This window comes from Ischnura elegans, chromosome 2 (genome assembly GCF_921293095.1).
Source record: "Ischnura elegans chromosome 2, ioIscEleg1.1, whole genome shotgun sequence".
NCBI classification, from domain to species: Eukaryota; Metazoa; Arthropoda; class Insecta; order Odonata; family Coenagrionidae; genus Ischnura; species Ischnura elegans.
The window spans coordinates 120,222,503-120,248,625 of NC_060247.1; the positions used below are offsets into that span (position 1 = coordinate 120,222,503).

Consider the following 26,123-nt stretch of genomic DNA (forward strand, 5'->3'; position numbering starts at 1 on the left):
AACTTCTCTAAAAATTTAGATTTGATAACATTTACATGCATTAACCTTAAGCCAAATGGTTCATACTTTTTTCACTCACAGAGCAAGAGAAATGTATATACAGTACACTCTTGATTATCCGGGCTAATGACGTAGAGGGATGGCACGAATAATCGGAAAACACGGATAACCCAAAGTTTCACTTTAATGTCTTGCAATATTCATAATTTACGTAAAACAAACAATATGTTATAATTTATGCAGTTACTCTGTTATTTTAGTGCTTCCTGGGCTCAATGTGAGCTTTCTCCACCAGTCCGCGATCTTTTTAACGGCTATAACAAGGTTGTACTCGTATTATTAATGCTCTATGTAAGACCTGGTTGCGAAAACCACGCATCGGCGGCCAAGTTATCACAGATACAGAAAAGTGGTTTGCATGAATGCTTTAAAACCACTGCACAACGTCGGAAACAACACTTTCAGGCACCACGCCATGTAGCTGCATCTTGCACAAGTTGCCCAGGTTGCAAACTGCTGCGGGACGCGTATCCGTGATCACAGAGCACCATTGTGCACTGCAAGACTTGGAAAGCAGGAACACGGAGCTCCCGTGAATGCAGCTAGCGCCGTTCCGCTTTACGAAGGGGATTCTAATGGAAATATCAAGCTCGGTGTTTCTTAGCATTCAAATGCAGTAATTCCTGTGATTTTGCGACCGATTTTATTTTTTATAAAGATCGCGGAAAATATTGAGCGAGTGTGAAAATCATGCACGGATAATCCGCAATACGGACATACCGCAGCCGGATAATCAGGAGTCTGCTGTAGTTTGGTAAACATTATTTTTAAAACTACATTGAAAAATGAATATAACAGCATACCTTCTAACAGCTCCACTTTCTGTTTGACTAACAGCTGATCAATCATAGTAAGGTACTCCAACCCAGGAGGGCAACTGGGAACTCCTTGCGGAATACTCATCCATCCATCTAGTAAAGAAACATACAAATCATTACAGACATATGAAATTAGATAAAGATATCTAGGGATATATTTTCCCTGCAGCAAATAGGGAAAATCATATTCACCTGAAAGTCAACCATGGGTCATGTACTTGCTTTTTAAATAAAGATATTAATACACACAGCAAAATACATTAAGTACAGTTTCTACATTAGCCAAGAGTATTTCAACATATTGAAGTAAATTTAGGATGGATTTCTTCCAAGCTTTAATAACTATTACGAGGCAATTCACCCAGTCTTTCCATGGAAAACAGCAATATATTTATAGTACATGCAGAATATATTTATGAATAGTTTCAGTGTTCAACAGCAGATATTTCTTTAAAAATTGGTTATAAATAAAAAAATAAAAATTAGTCTAACATACTTTTTAAAGCAGTATTACGGTAAAAATGGACACTTTTACTGGGTAACATGCATTTTTTATCATTGTAATTTATGTGAAACACATGCATTTACTGGATGTGGCACAAATTAGGAAGTATCATTCAAGCCTTCTCATTAAAATTTTAACAATGCAAAAAACCTAGGCAAGAGCTACAACACAGATGCAATGGAATTTAGAGCATCCAGTTTATTTAGAATAAGGGAAGCGGTTAGGTCAACCTCTTGAGATATAATGTCAAACTCAATTCCACAATTTTAAATATCAAGTTCAAATTGCATCATTGATACAGAGTGCAGAGCTCATTGGGGATAGTTTTTGAGGTACTGATTGTAAAGTCCTGAATTAAAAATCCTAGGTGAAGCCTTCGGGCATATAAAATATTTTTTTTGACAAGCAAGGAAAGGAACTGGCCTGATTGTGGGAACTGCAAAACCCAGGTATGTAGTCTGAGGAGAGCTCTACCCTCACCAATCCAGTCCAACTTAATTAGGTGAGATGTGGTGAACAATGTGGTGAATGAACTAATTAAAACTTTTTCGTACAGTTCACCTTTTTTACAGCGACAATGAACTACATCACGTTTTGATTCATACCACCATCATCATCATCAAGTCGATTAAATAATGATTTAATGGACTGGATGATGATGCTATGCATCCAAACATGTAGATAAATTTTGCATAAAAAAGTGGACAGCACGAAAAAGTTTCCTTTCAACACCAACCCGAATCACTGGGTGAGTGCAATAAACAATATACATGTACTTGACCCAAAATACCTTCTCTCTTCTTCTGTAACGATCTTGAAGTAACATGCATCCGATGAAGCTCCTAATAAGAAATGGTCAGGAACTTGACGAAAAAACTGGCACAATGACTCCCAAAGGGACCATCGACTTTTCGGAGGGATGTAATCACTATAATCGGAATCGTAGTCCTTATTCCTTTTAACAGCAGACACTATTTTCCTCTGAGCCTTCCTAAAAGAATTCCTCAATCCAGCACATGGATGAGATTGAGAACGCTTTGAATTCACACGTTTGAATGATCCAAAGAGTTCATCCTCCAAGGCGGGAGAGCCAACAGATTCCTCCGTTTTGAAAGTCATTCTAACCGCACAAGTCCTTTGATCATCTACACAGCCACTTCACCCAATAAAAACTGACAGCTGTGTCAAAGAGGAGTAAAATATCCATGAAGGATACAAAGCACTCTTGAGAGCAGAAAAAAATCAGAGACGACGAGAAGGAAAATAACACTGATATTTACCGAAGGTCAGAAACCAATTATCTACTAAGCTATGCAAATATAAACAGCACTTGACCATCAATATCCACTGATCTACATAATTTACACACTAATAACTCCTCAATGATGATGGCAGGTGGAATTGCGGTGGACTACACTCAAAAACACTGCCTGCATCCCAATGAACCACGCACAAACAGCTCTTCACAAATACACACGGCAGATGGAGAGTAAGGGAGCAATCTTTGGAAGTCAATCATCTTATCAGTGGCCTTTGTACCATTTGGCTTATCTTAAGTGTTCCACCACCATTGTTTGGCCTCTGGAAGTAAGTCTGAGCAGACCCAAAAGGCAACCTTATCTCAGTTTCAGAGAGACATCAACATGAAGACTACACCAAGCCAATTAGCCTCCAGATGGATGGAAGATAAGGAACTGGTGATTAAGTGTAAGAATATTGATAAGATAAGAGCACGTGTCCATGAAATATTTTTAGAATAATCTCCTCACCTTTTTAAGTGCAATTTAATAAAGATTGTCAATCAAAATGAACATACTAACAGAGTAACTTGGCAAAATTGGTTAAACATCCTCCTTAAGTCAATAATAATTCCTTCATTTTCACACTAGCGTAGGAATTGCTGATGATGAGTTTGGAAGAATAGACCAAAGATAGATCTCTGCATTTCTCCAGGGTTTTCTTCCGCGTCAGATTGTTGGTTGACAACAGTTTCGCTGGCTATCCTGCCAGCGAAACTGTTGTCAACCAACAATCTGACGTGGAAGAAAACCCTGGAGAAATGCAGAGATCAAACCATCACCGCGAAAACCTACGCTCTAACAGACCAAAGATAGATGGATACCCTATGAGCATGAGCACTGCAGTGCAATTGGAGTATCCTCTATACAGATTTTGATGACTTTTTGTAGGACTATATCAACACAGACAACTTCTGATGCATGTATGGCTAAATAATTCTCAGGAAATTAGTTGAATAAGGCATTGGAAAAGATTCACACAGAACAAATGCTAGCTTTTACTTTTAAGCAAAGGTAATTGAAAAAATTTATTATGTTTGGCCCCTTCACATTTGTTATATTTTTTTCCTTTTCTAACCCTGTGGACCCCACATGAGTGGTAAAATGGCCACAAATTAATACTTACCTGAAAAAAGTATTCTGATAGAATTGTGGTGAGAAAAGCTGCCAGCTATGCTCACATTACTCTCTGCGGCACATAGTTGTCATATTGGAAGCATTTTGTTTTGGATGATGTAACGTCTGTTAAGTTAGAGAGATACATAATAGGGAGCAGACAAGCAACAAGCTTGCCGCTATGTGGAAACTTGCAGACAATGGAATAGGGAAGTGCTCTAATTTTTTTTATTGCTGAATTTGAAAGTTTAGCCTAAAAAAGAAACATTAGTATAGTCACTTTTATTTTCTGCATCTGGGGTATGCACTTTAAAACGTTTTGAAAGTCGGAAAATTTCATGTTGCGCTGAAACACAGTGCCTCCATCTTGATTGAGATGTGACGTCACAAGGCAGTAGTCACCAGTGGAGTATCGCTGTATTCCGTCGCCTTCTTTAGCGCGGCGAGTTTCCGGGAATCGGTGGAGTTTGCTTCCTAAAAATGTCGTCTAGTACCGAAAACATGAATTCAAAATAGAATTATAAATGATTTTTTGTTCCAAATTTCATTTCGACGTCGAAACAAAAGCCTGGAGAAGATATTCATTCCCGTGCCTTAAGCACAAGCCATATGGAATAAATGGTTCAAGGCTGCTCCTGACTCTTACCTATCGATGATATTCTGTTTTGAAGATCATTTGAAGGTATTGTAAGATCAAATTGATATTTATATTATAATAATTTACTTAATAGGTACCTCAGTCACATCAGAAAGTGTGTTGAGTCAAAATATAGCATCTTCCGCGTAGACCTACGTAATTTATAAATTGAAAGTAGTTTGGTTAAAGAATTATGGCGCGACTGTTTTTTTACACGACCGGGCAAAATGCGTACTTTGCCCATGATATGTGCATATATGATAACAAACGATTTTTGTTAAAGTTAATCTTTATTTGTTGAAATTAGTACATTTATAGGTGATACAGATATAAAGGTACACGGCAGGTCGCGCGGCGTAATTTGTACTCCACTGGTGACGGGTTCATCTTGCTGATCTAAAAAATTAACTACAATACCTCGAACTTTGAAAACTCGCAATATAGGCAGTCAAAGTACATTGTAAGAATACACGAGACCATTATAGCCCAGAATGTACGTACAATGTCGAAATCCTTGGTTTTCAAAGATTGACGTATTTTATACGCCAGCGCGCCCGGTCCAGGGTTATCAACTTTTATTTCATCCTATTTGTTAGTTGAAATTATATTTCAGAATGGTTCTTTTATCACTGCTACTGAGGTAAACTGGTAGGTACTGAGTACAAGGTACTGAGGTATGTACTGAGTAAGTAAACTCCCTTTGGAGTAATGTGAATTACAAGTGTTCGAGATATATGGCATTTTATATTCGCTTTGTGTTCTTATTAATTATGCCTTTAAGCATATTGTTGTTTGCCGCGAGCCTTTAATGGTATGTGCTCTTGCAAGAGTGGTTTTCATTTTTAATGTGGAAGTCGGTCAGTATAAGCAAAGAAAAAATTAACATTTTAGCGCACACCAACCCTTGTAGTCATCGTATCTCTGCGTTTGTAATGCCACTGCTAAAATACCTAAACGCCATAATGATGATAAAAAAATTGTCTCATGTCAATGATTGCTGCAATTATAATTAATGATAAACTTGATGCCGTATGATCACAATGAAGACAACAAAAAATAATGCCATGACGTAGTCTTGAACCACGGTCCTTAGGGTGAGATCTTTCCTTTGAATCGTGCACGCTACCACTACCCCAACCGACCCATTAAAAAATTGTTGATATTTTGAATTTATATATATAACTTGTAAAAAGTAACGCATGAAAATTAATTAATTACAGCCTAAATAATGCCCTAATTGAAAAAGATGCAGCAAGGTACGCGGTCTCCCCTTGTTAGCCTTAACGTCTCGCATTTCTATGGAGCGTTGAACCTGTCCTCCTTATTCAAAAATTCAGTAACCATAAATACAGCAAAGTTTGGTATACCATTTATAAATCGTTGGAATTTTCCTTCTCCCAACCAAGATTATCTTTTCTTGAACCCATCCTGGACAGCGAACCATTGCAACAACCAGCCAGCACGGAAACGGAAATAAGGCTAACATCCCATGATTCTAGTTGCGAAGGGCGAACGTTCCGGCCGGCGTGAATACATATGCAACGAATAAGTCTTGCAGCAAACGTCTGAAATAGGTTTATTAGTTTGACTCGGTTCTTACAAAAAAAGTTTTGGCATGATAAACGGCATTGTGCCAAAATATACCCAGCGAAAAATAAATGCCATCATGCATTTATTAAAGATTCAATGTGCTATTCGTACTACTCTTTCCAAACTTGAAGTTGACACGTAAATGAATATTAATATATTACGCAATGATGAAGTCGTTTACTCAAAAGAGAAGCAGCCACATATATATTCTGAAGATATTTTATGACAGCAAAAAACGGATACCCTCAAATTCTGTAATTTTTCTATGCAATAATAGTGGTAGAACTAAACGGTGTAGAAGCTGCATTCTGCTACTGCCTTGTGACGTCACGGCCAATATTCAACATGGACACCCGTTTTAGCGGCCTTTGAATTTTTCCATATTTCAGACGGTCATCTCGAATCAAGTATTCACTATTAGGATTTAAACTGTGGTTTTACGACATTATGTTATTCAGAACTCTAATTTAAAAAATGTGTTTGGTGCATTTGAAACACTAGTGCACTTCCCTATTAAGGAAATAAAACTTTGTAAGGTTCAATGATTGTTTAATTAAGGGCACGACCCGGGTTTCGTAACTCGTACCGAAAACCCACCTCCACCGGCGTTACCATTCCCGCGGACTCATGCCACCCCTTCCAACACAAGACAGCAGCGTTCCATCATTTAATCAATAGACTCATCAATATTCCTCTCAATAAACAGAACTACAACAAGGAATGGAAAATCATTCAACACATTGCAAAGGTTAATGGCTATCAACAATCAGTAATTGATAACATCCTCAATAGAGTGCGGAAGAAACAGGCCTTATCAATGGTGTCCTCTCTCTCTCCCATCAACACCCCAAGAAATTGGTGCAGGATTCCCTTCCTAGGGAAAATTTCTCATTCCGTTACCTCTTGCTTCCCGAAAGAAAAATACAGAATCGCCTATTACACCCCCTCAACTCTCAAAACATTGCTGCCCAACTGCAAAGATCGTTTCCTACCAGAAAGAAGAAGTGGAATTTACTGCCTGAAGTGCGACGATTGTGACATGAGATACATCGGCAGAACAGAGAGAAGTGTTAATATCAGAGTGAGTGAGCATCGCAATTGCTTCAAAAAGAAGAAAGATCATTCCAACTTCGCCAATCATTTATTAGAAGGTAAACACAATAGTGATTTTAAGCCGGATATCCTACATTCTGAAAGAAACAGGAGGAGATTCGATGCCCTGGAAACGTTGGAGATTATACAACATTTAAAGAACAACACCCCCCTTGCTACGAACAAGTGCTCCCCTCCCACTCCCCTCTCTTTTCCATCCCCATCAATGATCTCCTACAGTGACAACCTTTAAATTTTCAAGTGCCTATCCACATGTGTTCCGTTAAAATTTCCAAGAACAAATACTAAGCAGTGCCTTTACCAAAATTCCCCCAGTGACCCATGTCCTTCCACAGCCGGACTCAACGACCTTCCATAGACTATTGTCTTTTAGAAAACTCAATGTACCCCGCTAACCCTCTCTTCTTCCCCAACACCGCCACCTTCTTTAGCTCTCGTCTCCTCACCCATTTTAACCCCGCCCTCCCCTGGCTGGCAAAAAACCCTCGTCCCAAACCAAGGCTGCCCCTTCTCCCTTCTCCCCTCCCCCTTTTTCCCTATTTCAGTCCCTGTTTAACCGTCACCCCCGCCTCCCAACTAGTCCTTTTCCTTTTCGACAGATGTCCTCACAGTCACTTGTGTACTTTGGGTATAAATGTATGATGCATGCAGGTTTAGTCACCTGACGATGTAACTAAGTTACGAAACGGGTCGTGCCCTTAATTAAACAATCAGTGAACCTTACAAAGTTTTATTTCCTTAATTCCAATATGGAGAGGTTTCACAAAGTAAAGCCTGAAGTTATTAGTTATATTGCAGATAATGACTAATAAATACTAAACTTGCAGATACTGACTGGCATGTGTATATAGTCTTGTATGCACAATCTAATTCTTATTTCTTGGAGTTCTAGCATGATTTTGCATTTGTTAACGTATGGTACCTCGAAAGGTGGTGAAGGGAATTAAGGGGGGAATTCATCAAAAATGATCACCCGAATTGCATTGCCCATTTCTAATTATAAAGAATTTTTGCTTCTGTCTTAGGTAACTCAGATTTCATACCCATGAGGATATCCTTCGATCTTAATGAGAACTGAGGAGGAAGGACACATCAAGAATAAAGTGATGTTGATCACAAACCAGAGAATATTGAACAAGAAGATACTTGCACAGATTCTGACCAGCCATTACAAGAAGGGGAACAAAAATGACCGCTGGGAAGAAGAAATGCCACTTGAGGATGACAACCTCACTGGATTACATTTTTATATTGATAGGGGCCATGAAAATTGAGAAATATGGATAAATGATTCTAAATGTATGGCAATTTCTTAAAAGAAAACAACAGCTAAAATTACTATAAAGGCCGTTTTACACGGGGCACGGAATTGCGCAGGTTAGAGCTGCATTAATTTCTAAACTGGTGTGGAATTGCGCGGATGCATGAACGAAATTAGAACGGGCTATTTTGCCGTCTCGCATCCACGCATTCTCGCATGTGTTCTAGCAATTCACCGCTTTACACGATGCAATTTTGATTGCTCCTTCGCATGTACGTCAGATTGCGCAATTCCGTGTACCGTGTAAAACGGCCTTTAGCATTTTTCCTGGGTCAAAAGGAGCTCCATGAGATACCGAAAGCCCGCTGGATGTCTGTTAATCATTTATCTCCAAGTAATCAATGAACACACAAATATTTCCATAGCAAAGGTTCATCAAAACAGACATGAGCTATGGGAAGAACAGATGAAACTCGATGGACATGTCAGGGACTTCAGGCTGACAATCAGCAAAGAAATCATAGCACTCATTGGGGCTCTTTTATTACTGCCTGTAAAAATTCGAATCAAGCTAAATGAAGAAACTGTGGAAAACCAATAGAATGTGATATAAGATGGAGCAAATTTTAGCTTCAATAGAATTTTGCACCTTTTATGATGCCTTCGTTGTAAGGACCAAGAGCTGCAAGACAAGGAACTAATCTATTGGCTCCTATTCTCGACTTTCACTCTGAATGTGTGAAGAATTGCCAAGAAACCTATAGCCTGGGGTAACAATAGATGAGATGCTTGTTGCCTATCACGGCAGGTGCAGTTTTACCAAATTTATGCCGCAGAAAACTGCAAAACATGGCAATTGAAATGAACTGTGGAAAGCCGACTGAGCACCCTTATTTTGGTAATTTGAACAAATTTCTGAAAATTGTCAAACGATTGGTCGAACCAAAAAAAAAGGTCCTGACCATAACCTGACTACAGACAATTACTACTCGAGTATTAGCAGAAAATTGGCTTGGAAAGGTATTTACAATCCCGGGAACACTGAAAAGGAACAAAAAATAGATACATACCTAATGAATTTGTGGATGATCCTTCTACCAAGGAAGGATCATAATTATTTGATTTTCAGCATGAAAGTCATTGGTGAGTTTTGTAATGAAAAGGAAAAGAACCACCATCTCTTATCAACTTTTCATGATACTGGTGAAATTGACTCAGAAGCAGGTACCCTTGATTGTAATGTGTCAGAAGGTGGTGTGGATTTGGTGGACCAGATGTGTTCTCCATTGACCACAGCTAGGAAAACAAGAAGATAACCTAGAAGAGTTTTCTACACGCAGCTGGATATTGGGGGAATTAACTCATACAGAATTTACAAAGCAAATCTCAAAAGATAAAAGCTCCGGAGCTATTTTGTCTCCCAGAAGATTGAAGCCATCTGTGGGTGGGTGAATGTGTGTGTGACTGCTTGTTGAGTGCGTGTATTTTCGAAAATCACTGATTATCCCTAGCAGACCTGTCCCGTGAAGATTCCCGGTTTTTTCCGGAGCAAGATTCCTTAGTCGAGTTCCCTACAGCCCCCACAAAGGATCTTGTTTTGTTTGTTTGTTGTGAGTGAATGTGAGTGTGATTTGGGCTATCCAGTTGAGAGGCTGGTGTTTGGTCCCTGCAGTGAATTTCTCCCCCTTCCCGCACACCAACACAGTGACAATTTTGACTTGCAAGGTGGACGAGCAGTGGGAGAATTATACGGCCATTTGAGTATTTTCCTTTTTACACTTAAAAATTACCTAATTGTTTTCGTAAATACATAGAGAAAAGTATTAAATTTCATCCAATAATTATTTTAGCTAAAATAATTATATGAAAGATCGAATTCACATCTTGCCGGTTGGCAATATTGGGTTCTCAACTGCAATTTGCAAATAGTGGACCATAACGTTCGCTAAGAGTGGACAAGTAAACAATGAAGGAGGATCATGAACGCGACTGTAAGTGCCGAAGTAACATTCCTGGCAATTATAATTTCTAACTATTACTGGAGCATGAAGTAAATTAAACTATGTTACCTGAATTAATGCTGAAAATAGTAAAATTTAATTCAGTGGAAAATTTAATCAGAGAGTAGCATCACTTTTTGTTGTGACGCCATGGTGAGACAATACTTTTTAATAACCTTTATAACTGTAATTTGGTTCCCTCAGCCTTTGCTAAAGTATGGCGCTCTTTATTTACAGTGATTACATTGAAAAATTCAGGTGAAAAAAAGTATGGAAAAGCAGTTTTTAGGATTCTCCTTTGGATGAATTTGTTTCCTCGTAATCATGCCCTGAGGAGTTCGGTGTGGAAGTTGATGTGAGTTTTCTTCCACTAGGCTATGCGGCCGAGGGATTTGTCACCTTTTCTTAACACTGAGACGTCAAGGAGACTTTACCACAGATATTTTTCTTCATTACAAAGTCAGTTCTACCATATAGAGAGTTTAGGTGCCCAAGAAAAGCAGATATAGTCTTCCCCCTGCGGCGATACCTATCACCTATGAATCAAAGCCATGTCTTGGGTTTCATGTCTGAAGTCTCAATGATCATTTCCTAATCCTCAAAAAACATTTTAGCGATCGCAGGTAAAAGATGAGAAATTAAAGCTTTTGAAGCATTTTTTTAAAGGTAAAGATTTGAAGATCAAAAATTACCACTTTTTGTAAAAATTTCAATCAATTAAATATCTTCTAGAGCTTACATTTCTAACAGTTTTGTGCAATTCTTTTTCACCGGAAATTCAATTCCCCAGTACATGTTTTCACTCCGGAAAAGTCAATTATGGCAACCTAAATGTGAAGTAATGTTTTTGTGAAATAATGCTCTAAGATATAAACTTCCATTTACTTCTGCAACATACACACGGGCTTAAAAAAACCCAAAAATATTTCCTTTCAATCAGTGATTCTACCCGAATAATGGTTTTTTGGATAAGTGAGGGTAGTGCACACTGCATACTTGGTCACAGATGTGAGAATATCAGGCATTCAGGGTAGGGGGTTTCATAAAACTTCTCCTCGTCTCTTTTTAAAGATAACACATCTAAGTTAAAAGAGCTTGATGGTGTATTCTAACATTGAAGCTAACAGCATGGGTTTTATGTAATGCACCAAGTGAGAATAAAGGGAATAATTAACAACGAACTGCAGTGGGATATATTTGAGTGAGCCCTCACCTGCGCCAGGCATCCCTCCGGCTGTTGGCTGCTGTCCGATGACCGGTTGCCCTGGAGGTGGATAACCAAAGCCTTGAGGGGGAGCTCCAGGCTGGGGGTAGCCGTACTGTGGGGCGTAACCTCCTTGTGGTGGTGGATAGCCAGGCTGGCCACCGGGTGGAGGATAGCCAGGCTGGCCACCAGGGTGAGGATAGCCAGGCTGGCCACCAGGGGGTGGATAACCCCCCTGGGGAGGAGGGTAGCCCATTGGGGAAGGGTAGGCCCCTCCAGCAGGTGGAGGGTACTGGCCACCGGGAGGATATCCTCCTGGAAATGAGAGAATGACTCACTGAAGGAATGATTTAGGACCCATAATTAAGATCACGTTCAAAAGCGGAAATAAGCAAGTTACTTGATTCACTTGATGACAGAGGACAATGATCTCCTGCAACAATAGGGTAGTTTCCTTCATCAAAGAAAACGAAAGGCATTGATTGTGATTCGTTACCCAACATTAGTGTATTCATAATAAACAAATTATTTGGTTTTAGAAATCCCAGTTTAGATGAATGTTAATGGTCAATTTTAACCTCATTTTAAAAAGGCCAGATTGGCGCCCATGCAATGCCACTCCATGTGACGTCACAGGGACCCAGATTCTATATGAGTAGATAGGAGTTTTACATTGTCTGAGATTACCAATGCATGCATGAGGCAAAGAGCTCAGGGAAACATCTCTTAATAATCACCTATTAAAATTGCCTATGCTCGGAAATTTTCCTTCATTTGATAAGGTATTAATAATCCTTATTTAAGCGAAGCACTACCTGCTAGCAGCCTGCATCACAGCAGCGCACACATGCTCGCCCCAAGGTCACCTTAGACGGCGGCAGCGGGAACCAGAATGACATCACACGGGCTTTTCTCAGAATTCATACTTAGCCGTCATGTTTTCGCGTGGTTGAAATTTTTCACTTTTCATTTAATCACGAAAAATAGATATTGCATTTTAAAATCTAAAAGTGAGAAATGCATACTCCAGGAATACGCATTTCTCACTCCAGGCAATAAAAAAATAATAGGAAACCACCCTATTAATGAACTATCTTCAACTGAGGAGTCATTAGAGGGGATTACTGTAGTTAATGACTTAGTGCAATGGATACTATTGGAAATTCGATTCTCATTTTTATATAACTCACCAATGACTAAAAGATGTCTCTTCCGTTTACAATAATTAATAAATTATCATAGGAGGAATGTTGCATGTTCCACGGAAACACTTTATTCATTACACATCATGTTTCAATGCCAACATATCATTTTCAAGACACACTTGAAAATTAAGCAAAAACATCCAAAACTCAGTGTAGTAAATTTTTCAGTCGAACTTGTGAGATCTCTGCTTTTAAGATGGATCTTGAAATCTCACCGGAAAATACCAGTTTTATTTGTCATACAAAATTATTATCCTTCGTCATCAAGTTGCCTTGGTTATTTGCACTTTCGGAAATGCTTTAAAGTGATGCATTGCTCCAGCTTGAATGATTATATGTTGTCTAGATTCCCTGAAGCACATAGTTCATTTGAAACTTATGCTATAACCTTGAAAATTTCAGAGTTAGTGGACCCAGATCAACACTTTCCACCACCTCAAATACGAAACTTTGACCCAAGAGAAAAACACAGAGCCAAAATTTACATATTAGTGATAACAGGTACAAGTAATGTTGACAACGGTCTATTCTATACTCAGAAAAGTCCAAGAAAATAGCATATATTTTAAACCAGTATGGAATACATCAGGAAATCAGGCTGGCCAAATTGGATTGATGAGGACTGCTATGCATAACATACACATTCAAGCACAATGATTAAAAAAAAATATTTCCATAAAATTATTGCAAGTCAACATAACAACAAAGATATAGAAACAGCAAAACCTAGAATAAAATTGCCCACATGTCACATTATATCCAACAGCAAAATTTGAGCATAGCTGGCAGATTGTGCTACGGTAAGCCAGTGCTACATAAGCCAATAAGAATAAATGGGAATAAAGATTTCAGTGGGGTAGTTTTTTTAAGTCCATTCTCAAGGAGTTCTTCTGAAATGGGTGTTGTAGTGACTACGAAGATTTTGCTGGATTTTTGACTTTCACTTATTTTCACTGCAGCATGTGGGAGTAGTTCAACATTGTGGTTACAATTTGCATGGGAAGGTTTCTTGGGAATCAATGGCAAGGAGAAATTCTGCATTGGCATTTGAGGGGTAGAGCACCTGTCCCAATAGGTCTTGAATATTAGTAGACTCCACATAATGTCACAAAAGTGAAGAAGAGATGGATCACATGCTGGGTGTTAGATCTCAACAGTCCAGCGGTCTAACTGAATAACTATAATGTTTTCCGTGCAATATTTTGAGTCTTGTGAGGTGAATGGCAGTGAAATGTATGTGCCACGAGAAAAAATTCCTTATTTGCGAAGACGTGCAAAACAATCTTAATCATGGAAAAGTAGAGGCCGCTTATAGGATAGTGAGGAACCACTTTAAGGAAAGGGGCGTAAGATGTAATACCCTTAGGGACAAAAACGGAGAACTATTGATTGAAAACGAAGAAAAAGGGAAGAGATGGAAGGAATATCTGGAAGATTTGTACAAAGGAAGTCGCCTCAGAACGAATGCTATCGAAAACGAGAGGGAAGTGGATGCCGATGACATGGGAGCCCCAATTTTAAGATCGGAATTTAATGCGGCTGTAAGAGACCTCAGGATAAATAAAGCGTCTGGCATTGATGACATTCCTGCAGAACTAATCAAAAATTCAGGAGAGAAGACGTTGAGCCAGCTATACAAAATCATTAGTGAAATGTATACAACAGGTGAGATACCGAAGGATTTCGAGAGGAACATTATAATCCCTATTCCTAAGAAGAAACGAGCGGAGAAGTGCGAAGATTTTAGGACCATAAGCCTTACTACACATGCATCAAAGATACTGACAAGGATCATCTATAGAAGAATAGAACGAAAAGCAGAAGAGTACTTGGATGAGGACCAATTTGGATTCAGGAAAAACAAAGGCACAAGGGAAGCAATATTGGCCCTAAGACTGCTCATAGAAAAGAGATTGGAAAGAACAAGCCAACATTCGTTGCATTTGTGGACTTAGAGAAAGCATTTGATAACGTGGATTGGAGCACAATGCTTGGAATCCTAAAGGAAATTGGGGTTCTTTATAATGACAGAAGAATCATCCACAGTTTATACAAAAACCAAATAGCCGTGATAAAATCAGGGCCCAGCTGTGAAGAAGCAAGAATTAAGAAAGGAGTGCGACAAGGCTGTACATTGTCACCCGTAATTTTCAACGTTTACATTGAAAAAGCCATTAAGGAAATCAAAGAAAAGGCATTGGGAGTGAATATCCATGGAGAAAAAATAAGCATGCTAAGATTTGCCGATGACATAGCCGTTATAGCAGAAACAGAGAAGGATTTGAATAATATTCTGGTTAATATGGGTAGGGTAATGAGTAGATATCAACTGAAAATAAGCACGAAGAAAACCAAGATCTTAGTATGCAGCAGAAGAGAAGAAGTCAAGACCAACATTAAAATAGGGAGGCAAAAACTGATAGAAGTGGATGAATTCTGTTATTTGGGAAGCAAGATAACTAGTGACGGGAGAAGCAAGAAAGAAATTATCAGTAGAATAGCCCAGGCGAAGAGAGCATTCCACCAAAAGAGAGACCTGCTTACAGCGGGAAACTTAAATATGGATGTAAAGAAACAATTTATAAGAACCTACATCTGGAGTATGCTCCTATACGGAAGTGAGGCATGGACAATGACCGCAGCGGAGAAAGCAAGGATAGAGGCCTTTGAAATGTGGTGCTACAGAAGAATGATGAAAATCAAATGGATCGACCGAGTTAGTAACGAGGAAGTCCTAAGAAGGGTAGGAGAGAAGAGAAGCCTCATGAAAACCTTAATAAGAAGACGGAACAACCTTATAGGCCACATCTTGAGACATGATGGCCTGATGAAGACAATCGTCGAAGGACAGGTGGAAGGCAAGAATGGAAAAGGAAGACCTCGAACAAAATATATGGAACAAGTAAAGAGAGATGTGAAAGAGAAGAAATACGTAGGAGTGAAAAGATTAGCTGATAGGAGAACTGAGTGGAGAGCTGCGTCAAACCAATCCTAGGATTGTTGACCAGTGATGATGAACACAGCAAATCGAACTAAGACCTGGCTTTCAGGGCTAATGTGCAGAAAATTCCGCTATCCAGGACCCAGAATTACTGAGTAATTTTATCAAGCTAGCTATTACATGGTCTTACTTTTACATTATACTATCGTTAACTATGGCAGACTGCAAAGGCATAAAATCTGGTCTCATGAGTCTCAGTACAATCGCCATGGAAATGCAAGAACCTGGATAACATGGTGGCCTGCACATGGGCCCAGAAAGCGAGAGGCAATGGTAATACTAACACATGGTAGGTTGCTGTACCTCCAGAGGGGATAACAGAGTGTATTTACAATTTCCTATCAATGGCTTGGTAGCCAAGGTATATTATATATTTTCACATGGAAAAAGAGAGTTTACATTTCCCTTCATAAATCCCACTCCAGTGAAGTCATGTGCAGAACGGTTCTCATTATGGTCAAGGGAATGATCTATCTTATATATGTCCTACCATATTGCCAAAGGTCTGCACTTCAATTACTACAATAAAAATTAAGCTTCTTGACAAAGTTTTTTTATTATGTATGAGGCACATTCATAAAGTAAGGGCCATTTGCTCATATTTAAATATTGGCAATTCAGAACCCAGTATTACTCCTGCAGTGCCATCCTTTGATTCATTGAGAAGCTATAGCTGCATTTGTTTTGTTTTAGAAGCGGTTTCATGCATAGGTTTCTGCGGTGTTGCTCACGATGACTACCAAATTCCAGATTCTCCAGCCACCTCTGTCGTTTTGGATGGAATTAGAAGTGGTTTGCATGCCCGTGAATGCAAACAACAATCATTGATGCCACCAGCTGTGGAGTGCGTTCTGTCATACGATTCTAATATGGAAAAGAATAGTTAGCAGCTGAAATTCATCGGTAGTTATGCCTAGTAAATGTACCTACACTTATGAGTGAAGGAAAAGTTAAACAATGGTACCGTGAAACTAACTTGAAAGAGTGGCTCAGTGGACATTTGGAAACCAAAGAGGAACTCAAGAACGGAATTGTCAATAGGTTCAACTCTCAGGCGGCGAGCTTCTATGCACAAGGGGTTCCACAAAAGCTGGTGCAGCGGTACGAAAAATGCTTAGAAGTGAACGGCGATTATGCAGAGAAGTGAATTAGGTTTGTAGCTGTGCCAAAAGTGCTAATAAAACGCGTTTCATAAGAGAATGTTTTTTTCCTTAGATCAAATGTCCTTCCTTTATGAATGTGCCTCGTAAGTGTATATAAATCTGGGAGTAATAATTAGCACAATACTGCAATGATGCCCCAGCTTCCATATTTGACACACACGTGACTTTTTATAATTCCAAAAATCAAGAGAACCTTCAAGGACCGCTGTATCCCCTAGCCCCCACCCTACCTATCCACATGCCTACCAGTATATCAAGAAAACATGTAGCCTTCTTGCATAATGTGACTTGACACAATTTTTTTGCAGTGTCTGGCGGGTAGACGGAAATCAACTGCTGCGCAGGCATATATTAATGCCTGTGATAAGTATGAGATCATTACAAGAGGTTCAATGCCAAAAATTCGTGATGAATTCATGCTGCATCAAAGCTTACGAAAAATTCTCTTCAGCACCCAGCCAAAATCTCAGATCCTTGAAAGCTACAAGATTACTTTCTACTTAAAAGGATTATACTTAAAAAGATTTCCTAGTGAAATTTTCATGCTTATTTGATTCAGAATATTCTTACTTAATGTGAATTTTTGGGCAATACACGAGTTTCTGTCCATGCCATCAATGAGTAACTAGAGCCAACAATTAATTATAAGCAAGCGGCAAGTACGTTGAAAGCACAAAGAAGAGAAGGCACGGAGATGAATTGCATGATTATACTATTCCAAATCAAACAGCTGCTCAACAAAAGCAAACAATTTAATTCTTATAAGTTTGGCAGCCATGCCTATCAACACATGAGATGACATGGACAGTTAGGGGTGAGTAATTATTGAAATATGTTTTTTTTGGAACAATGAAACTTTCAAGAATGGATGGTAATTAACGTGGCTGCTTCTGTAAAGCTACAAGCGAGTGTTTACATATCTTATAGTACAGGTTCACAGGTTACCCACCATCTGGAAGAGACATATGCAGTGCTATGAGAAGAAATAATCCTACATTACCAGATTGACATTTAATTTTCACTTTGCCAACCTTAGTAGTAGGGTGTTAAGTGAGTACCTAATAACCTGTGCATGAGTACTGAGGCGGATCCAGGTTTTTTTCTTGGAGGGGGACACAAGACAAACAATCTTCTCATACTTCAGATTAAAAACAAGATATAAAAATTACTGTACGAAATATTCTTTAACATGAAAGTTATCAATATGAAATTAAATGATCGATGCTCATAATGCACAAAAAGAAAACGAATGTTACAATAACAGTACAAAGTATTTTGTCTGATTTTTAAGCCTCTGGGGGGCACGTGCTTGCCCCCCCCCCCCTAAATCCACCTGTACACGGGTATGTACTTGAGATTGAATAAAAGATATGACGCTGAAGAGCGAGAAATTATAACCATATTAAAGGGCTACAAAGATACTGCACACAATTGCAGAGGGAAACATTAGCCCCAGCAAAAAGTCTGTGAGACCATAATCACAACAACATTTGTGGCCAATATTTTAAGTGCCAAAAGATCATCGTACTCCAACGACATAGTTTTTAGATGTTTGTACATCTCCATGCTGTCACTATGCCAATCAGTAGTTAGGTACACCTTGAATAATGACTATCAACAATGCATCCTATGCTATAGCAACATCTAGCACCAAAGGAATCAACATTTAGGATCCAAAATGTTGTATGGCTCACAACATGTCCCTTCATTCCATTGTCTGAAGCTTTACAAACATCTATGAGCAGTTAAACAATGGAGATGGATGATCAAAGTAGGTAGATTTGATGCATAGTTCAATTACTTGCATGGTACTAATACAACTAAAATAAACATTAAAGTCTATATTCTGGGAAGATCACTTGTAACCACTTTCTAAGAGAGGATGTGTTGAGTGGTATGCACAGGGTAAAATGGAGAAACTCATAACCTAAGAGAAATTATTTCCTTTAAGTCACAGAATTCGTGGCAACCGTGAGAAAACAAGGTAGGGCACATTGAAAATACTATCCAACACAGACCTTATTGAAAAAAATTACTTTGCAGTAATATTTCATCAAAATAATACCCAGTCCAAGCTATTGATACATTATCCAGGCTCTTTACGAATTTCCTGCATTGAATACCAAAAGTTCTCTGTTAATAAAATACATTACTCCAAAAACGATGTCAAGATTCCAACAAGCCCCACACAAAATCGGCTTTTGGTAAAATGTTTGACGAAGTGAATAAATAACCACAAAAACTATACACTGGCCACACAAATCAATGTGAAGTTTCTAACCAATACACAGTAGATACGAACTAATGTCAACAGCTGCATTCCACCATTAGTGTAAGAGCCAATATGTTGCATGCCTTACAACATGTCCCACATGCATCAATCAAAAGTTGAACAACCAGGATAATAAACAAATGACCTCAACACATTTGACATTACAAAGAGCCAACATTTCAAGTGCCAATTGATCATAGTTCTCCCATACTCGTGTATGTGGAGAATTTAGCTTATTTTATGAATCTACATACAGCATTATATCAATCAGCTGTGATGATGAGTAGGTATCAAAAATGCATCCACGCTACATCAACTGCTAGCAGTAAAGGAAAAACGTTACTCGAACCGTATTGCTTTCTTTAGCAGTGAAAATCAATAGCGGCTTGATAACGATCCGGAAGTAAGATTGATTAACTCTTCGAGATATTGACCAATAATGGAGAAAGGATAATGAAGCATTTTGGCCCGACCTAATAAGGAACTTAATGTGATCTCATGGACCTCAATGGACTTGAGAATAAACTATTTAAAATCAAAACTGGTATTTTAAGAAGAATGCTTCAGTATAAAACGTTAATAAATGGAAAAATATGGTTTAAGAATGAAGAGAACGGAATTATGTTCAATATAACACTAAGGGGATTGATGATTGACTCAAGCACTCAGTCCTAGCAACCACCAGTTACTAATAAGTGGACCGTGTCACTATGGACTACATTCAACAATAGAATCGGGATGGCAACTTATTCTTCTGTAGCCAACACTCTAGTTCAGTACAGTAACAGGTGGGATAAACGATTACCTATATAAAAACAGTAATAAAGATGACGCAAACTTACCCGCATAGGGCTGATTCATACCTTGTTGAGGAGGCGGGTATGACATAATTGCAGATTTCAAGCTGCTTTCAGAAATTCGTCAGGTAACCTACAATAAATAAAGAGAGGATATTTGACAAAGAGATGGGGACTAAATCTTCGTAGAGAATGGCAAGAGAGACGGCATCTTCGATATGACGTCAGCTTCGGCCAAATTTAGAATACTAACACAACCTGCAAATATTCGCGGATACCACTTGAAAGCGGTGAGTATTCAAACAAACAAATACTTGAGAAAATATGAAGGAATACCGGATGAATAACACACAAAATATTGCGCAATACAAATACTGGATGCCGCACTCCAAAATAACTTGATTTAAATGAAGAGACATTGATTGGATGCTCAGATAAATGATATTTTTAGCCAGATTAATGAAATCTTAAGTACCTAAAACACTAATGTAACTTATGACTACATAATGTACTCCTATTAAATCATTGAAAATAAGGCAGTATGATCTAGTTCATATCGCCCATTTCTGTTTAAGTTCGCCAATATTGAAGTGACAACTCGAGAAATATAAGTGCTAATAATTAAATTATTACCCGAAGCGGTTATTCAGAATAATCCTCCGGTGAGCGAAGAGAAAATCCCGATAATTGTGTAGGTATGCCTTTCCTAAGACACTCCCATCCTAAGCCCATATGATATTTCTCGGAAATGGCTTGACGACTTCGCCCCCTATCGTTCTTACGTCACATCCAGGTTACGGTTTCCAACTTCGCCGCCAGAGGCGCTACCGGCGATTTTTCTCCGGTCCTCGTCCGCCGTCCTCTCTTGCCGAATCAGTCGAGCTAAGATGGCGATGGGAGTATGACTGAATTGTGCACGATGGATACAAAGTCTCGATCTAGTGGGCATAAACTGCCATCGTCGCTCATCAAGAGGACCCCGTCTCTTTAGCACAAGTGTTTTCGCCGCAGTAGTGATTCTGAAATAGTCCCACTGTGAAGGAAAACGGAGAAAAATGCGTGAGTTTAAAGTGGTGGTCCTGGGTTCGGGCGGGGTTGGCAAGAGCGCCCTTACCGTGCAGTTTGTGTCCGGTTGCTTCATGGAGAAGTACGACCCTACCATCGAGGACTTCTATCGGAAGGAAATCGAAGTGGACAACTCTCCCTGTGTGTTAGAAATATTGGATACGGCCGGGACGGAACAGTTTGCCTCCATGAGAGACCTGTACATAAAGAACGGGCAAGGTTTCGTTGTCGTATACAGTTTGACCAACCACCAAACGTTTCAGGACATCAAATCCATGCGTGAGTTGATAACTCGTGTGAAGGGTTCCGATAGAGTTCCCGTGTTACTCGTTGGGAATAAGGTGGACCTGGAGCACCAGCGTGAGGTGCCAGCCGTGGAAGGACAGAATCTCGCCCAGGCGTGGGGCTGCCCCTTCCTGGAGGCGAGTGCCAAGAACAAGACCAATGTGAATGAGGTGTTCGCGGACATCGTGAGGGAGATGAACTTTAACCCCGAGAAGGAAAAGAAGAATTACTGCTGTTGCACGGTGCTTTAATTATCCCCCTAATTCTTCCTCCTCTCTTCCATATACCTGAAAAAGTTTTTAACTCCTGCCACCATCTTTTTTAATGTCCAGGCCATGAGCACTCCTTACCTACCGTTGTTGCCTCACTCTTCCAAACAAACGAGGACGTTGCTTTATAAAATTGCTTTCTCTCAACCTCCCTATCCATCGTGATGAGCAACTCAAAATTCTCTTGGGAAGCTCTTGCCGTGTTTTAAAAAAAAGCGTTGCAGTCGGCCATTGAACCATGAAGCTTTCTTGACCTGAGATAAATTTCGACTGGCTTGGTTGTTGTTTTGCAATATAAGTATATAAATATAGATATATATTATCGACATATATATTCATACGCACATATATTGATATGTTTTAATTGCTGCTTCGAATTTCTCCAATAAATCAGCTTGGCATTTTTGCTTGATCGCTCTTAAGGCTTTGTGATAGTCCATGAACTGTTTGTTTATCACACGACTGTTTTCGGCGGCAGTCGTCTTAAAACCTTCCCAATCCTCTCTTTGTTTTTTGGTGTATTAGTCATGAAGTGAAAAACCCCCCCACGCATCTTCCTTGTCTGTGTGCCGAGTTTGTGACTGAAAATGATTTCGAACATACGCTTAGTAAACACACGACCTCTACTCAACTAAAAAAGGTGTTTATTTCGAGGAATTTTTATGCGGTCGCAAGTGTAGATGGTAGGGAAAGTGAAAGAGGTTGCTAAACGCACCAAGATGAATCATCATGTGTGTGCATAAAGATGGCTGAGAATTACTTCTTGGATTCGTCGTGGACAAGCCTGTTTATTCATCATATCCTTCGTCGGTAACATTTTCCTTGTTTGATCGAACGTCTATAGCTGCATCATCCTTACTTCCCGGCCCCCCTTTTCTTCTTTAAACCCTTACGAAGAGAAAATGTGTGCAAGTGGTGGATTGTGGTTATTGTGGAGTTTTTAATAGTCAATGATGTTGGGAGATTTCTTCCGACACCTCATCATCAGTGGAGAGCTGTGTGTATATTGTATGTATGTATTTTGGTCCTGAAGATTGCGGTGTGATAGGTATGTGTCTGCCTGCATACTTTTTCACAGGAGGATGCTGTAGCAAATGGGATGTGGTTACCGTGATGGGATAAATCTTTTTTATGATCCCGTTGAGAAAAAAAGTGTGCTTGCTTTATTGGATAGAAGTGGTTGATATGTGGAAGAAGATTTTAACGTGGTGCAGCCATTTTTGAAGAGGGTACTCGTGATATTGTTCAAAAATGGGAGTGTACAGAAACAGGTACTGTGAAAATTTAGAAAACAAAACAGAGGAAGAAGTCGACGCTTTTTTGTAAGGACCCCTTATAATTATTTTTATTGTTATTATATATATATTTTTTGTCCACTCAAAAGGACACGTTTATAAAAAAAATTTACTTCTCTCAATGTCCTACCCATAATCATTATGCTCCCCGTGCTAGTAACGGAGCGTTTGGTAAAAAAAGATCAGTTTTATATATATATAAGAAAAAAAGAGAAATCCCTATTTGAGATTACTTGAAAAGGGTTGGCATTGATGTCAGTGACACCTGTAACCTATTGTTTCATCAGCCTCTTTTGTACAGCTTCCACAGGTGGAGTGGTGTGAAGCTACTCCCTGCATGTCTGTCGTCTCCTAATAATAGGCCTATTAACAAACAAAAAAACACTTTGGTTTCAACATCAAATAAAAAAAGAAAGCCTTGCTCCCTCCAAGGAAAAAATCTAGGCATGATATTCATACCATCTTTGGAATAATAATAATAATAACAAAACTAACGTGTGTACTCAAGAGTAACTATTATAATAACATACAGAAAACATCCGTCGATATTTGGTATATATTGGATAAATTTGTAATAAAAAGTACCAAAAAAAAATGATCATATCATAATAGTATGTTTTGTATGTGGGGAAATGGAGTAGGAGATTGATGATGAAAAAAAGTATACCAATACCGTCTTGACTGAATAAAGAAAAATGAAAAATCAATCATCATGAGATCGCTTAGTAAAAAGACCCGTGGGGAGGTGCACATGCTGTTGTTAGAATTACCATCATCGAGGTTTATGAAAAAATTTTACTGTCCAAAAGAAAAAAAGAGAGTGGCTGTGCATTGCATTGTTTTATTTTATTTTTTTGTCTAGATGCATCCACTCGTCTCCGCTGGGAGTTAACTCATGGTACCATTATCCTATTATTACTGTGTGAATTCTACATGTGTTACTTTACAAACATAGTTTTTAAATGTAACAAAGGAAAATATGTTTTAATACATGGTTTATACATATCCTTAGTTTTATTGGATTCTTGATTTCCCCACCCTTAAAAACAGTTTTTAATTAGACATTTAATTTTATTGAGAGGTAACATATTAATTCATCTTAACTAAAATACAAAACTAGTCGAGTGACGTTCAAGTTAATGAGATATCATACGAAATTTAGAAATAAGGTAAAAATTGCGAGATACTTTCAGTGTGCTCCTCGTCCAATACATACGTGTGACAGATTCAGGTTTCATGCTCTTTGTGTTCTTGAATTTTCCCTTGAGAGTGTTAGCTTTCACAACGCAAGTATGTGGAGTTTTCCTCCACGAGCATACGATCTGGTTCTTCAACGCCTTGTTTAGCAGCCACCGAACACCAATGTTCTACTGCGTTTTTACAGACTCGGCCATTAATATTGGGCCTGAGTATGTCTGAACTTCCCTCCGGTCTTTCCTATGTTTGCTGTTTAATGATGATTCGTCCTTGGTGTCATACAAGGGTGGATCCAGGATTTTTTTCTGGGGGGGCACAAGGGTCTAACGGTCTTCTCATATTTGAGATTAAAAATAACCTACAACTATTAGTGTACGAAATATTCTCTTCATTTTTAAATGAAATGATTGAGGCTCCATAATACAAAAACGAAACGAATTTAATGATAATCGTATTAAAATTCTTGTCTATTTTTTAAGTGTCTGGGGGGGGGGTGGACGTACCCCCTCCCCTAAATCCGCCCATGGTGTCAAAGCTACGTGCATATTTGCATACATTCCGTTCTCCCTGATAGAAGGGACATTCTCTTTTAGGTTTATTTACTAATTTATCTGTGCGCATGCGATATACTGATTTTACTTTGTTTAGAAGAATATAAGTTCAGTTTACTAAGTACCATATGAAAATTTCAGGTGTCTATTTTTACCCGTACTTCATAAGAATATTTGACGGCAGATTTTCTTCTTTGAGGGATGTGATGTGTAGAATTTGTTTATTTTCTTAAGTGATAATATTATTTATCAAGTTCGTTTAGTCATCGTATTTTATCAGTAAACATGTCCAATCTAGAAGATTGACTATTCTGTAATAAGCCGGTCAAAACTCATCAGTTCATGGAGAGGGCTTGTTTACTTAACTCTTATGTTATTACAACCGATAACATCAGGGTTAAGTGACTATGTGAATCACATCCCGCTATGGTCAATAATTGAAGTGAACATGTCTAAGTGATATATTTTTTTTTAATTTCCCATAATCGCGATAGTTGATGAAAAAATTCATGTTTCCCATAATCGCGATAGTTGATGAAAAAATTCATGTCTCACACATGTTTCTAGTTCTGCAGTATTACCTCACTCATGACTTATAATCGCGTCAGGTCGTATAACGAGTGCGTATTGATTCATTCGTTGATGGCTCAACTTTGTGGACATACCATGCTAATGGGAGTAATAACGGTTTCGTATTTTTTCCACAGAACTTTTATTTAACTCAGTCGATTGTTGCACTTGTAGTATCCTGTACCCCACGAAGGTTTACCTTGATACTCACCATCACCCTAAGTAAACAATCGATTTGATTTGATCGAAACAACAAGGTTGGTTTGACGCAGCTCTCCATTCTGCTTTCCTATCAGCTAGTCATTGTCATAGCCTAGTCTTGCTACTCTTTTTCATCCTTTACAACCTGTTATATGTGATTTATTCGGGGTCTTCCCTTCTACCTGCCTTTCAATGATTATTTTCACCAGGGCAATATGCCTCTTAACGTAGCCGACTAAGTTGTCCCATCTTCTTATGGGTTTTAGAAGACTTCTATTTTATTCCATTCTTCTTAGCTCTTCCTCCTTGCTCACTCGGTCGATCCATTTTATTTTCATCCGTCTTCTGCAGTGCACCACATTTCGAATACGTTTATGATTTGCCTCCCGTCTGTTACCCTCGGTGATTTAACTTGTGTACTGTCTCCTTAAGAAAAAAATGATACACCCAAATTTTAGGAGATCAATCGTCCAAACAATACAACGCAATTCCAATTCGACAAAAAGCTTATTAGACACCGTTTAGTTCTAAGATCACGGTTCAGGATGTTGTGTTTGGTTAATGTGCTTTCAAAAAAATTCCTCCGATCCCTAGTATTTATTGTACTTAACTTGTTCTCAAAATGTACCCGTATGTGCGCGTAAAATCAA

At 38.7% G+C, this 26,123-nt stretch overlaps 2 protein-coding genes across 5 annotated transcripts in view; one reads left to right on the forward strand and one right to left on the reverse strand.

Moving 5' to 3' along the window:
- LOC124154532 (phospholipid scramblase 1) overlaps window positions 1-20,801 on the reverse strand; it is a 45,994-nt gene extending 25,193 nt beyond the window's left edge. Inside the window, exons 1-4 of one of the 4 annotated variants that reach the window (XM_046528330.1) lie at window positions 20,674-20,801; window positions 20,086-20,173; window positions 11,612-11,917; window positions 864-971 (exon numbers count right to left, since the gene is read on the reverse strand). In XM_046528330.1, the coding sequence (XP_046384286.1) occupies window positions 864-971; window positions 11,612-11,917; window positions 20,086-20,131 (460 nt within the window). In that variant the 5' untranslated portion in view covers window positions 20,132-20,173; window positions 20,674-20,801. Of the gene's footprint in view, window positions 1-863; window positions 972-2,173; window positions 2,849-11,611; window positions 11,918-20,085; window positions 20,174-20,673 lie in introns of those variants that run through there. The other 3 variants (XM_046528331.1, XM_046528329.1, XM_046528333.1) reach the window with 3 other exon arrangements.
- Window positions 20,802-20,910: 109 nt separating this feature from the next.
- LOC124154533 (ras-related protein Rap-2c) lies at window positions 20,911-23,959 on the forward strand. The gene has a single exon (XM_046528334.1). It carries the CDS (start codon window positions 21,096-21,098, stop codon window positions 21,639-21,641), a length of 546 nt encoding a protein of 181 aa, XP_046384290.1. The 5' UTR covers window positions 20,911-21,095; the 3' UTR covers window positions 21,642-23,959.
- Window positions 23,960-26,123: the final 2,164 nt, after the last annotated feature.

Excerpts from the sequence above, each read along its gene's own strand:
- LOC124154533 (XM_046528334.1), top strand. The coding sequence starts at position 21,096 with ATGCGTGAGTTTAAAGTGGTGGTCCTGGGTTCGGGCGGGGTTGGCAAG.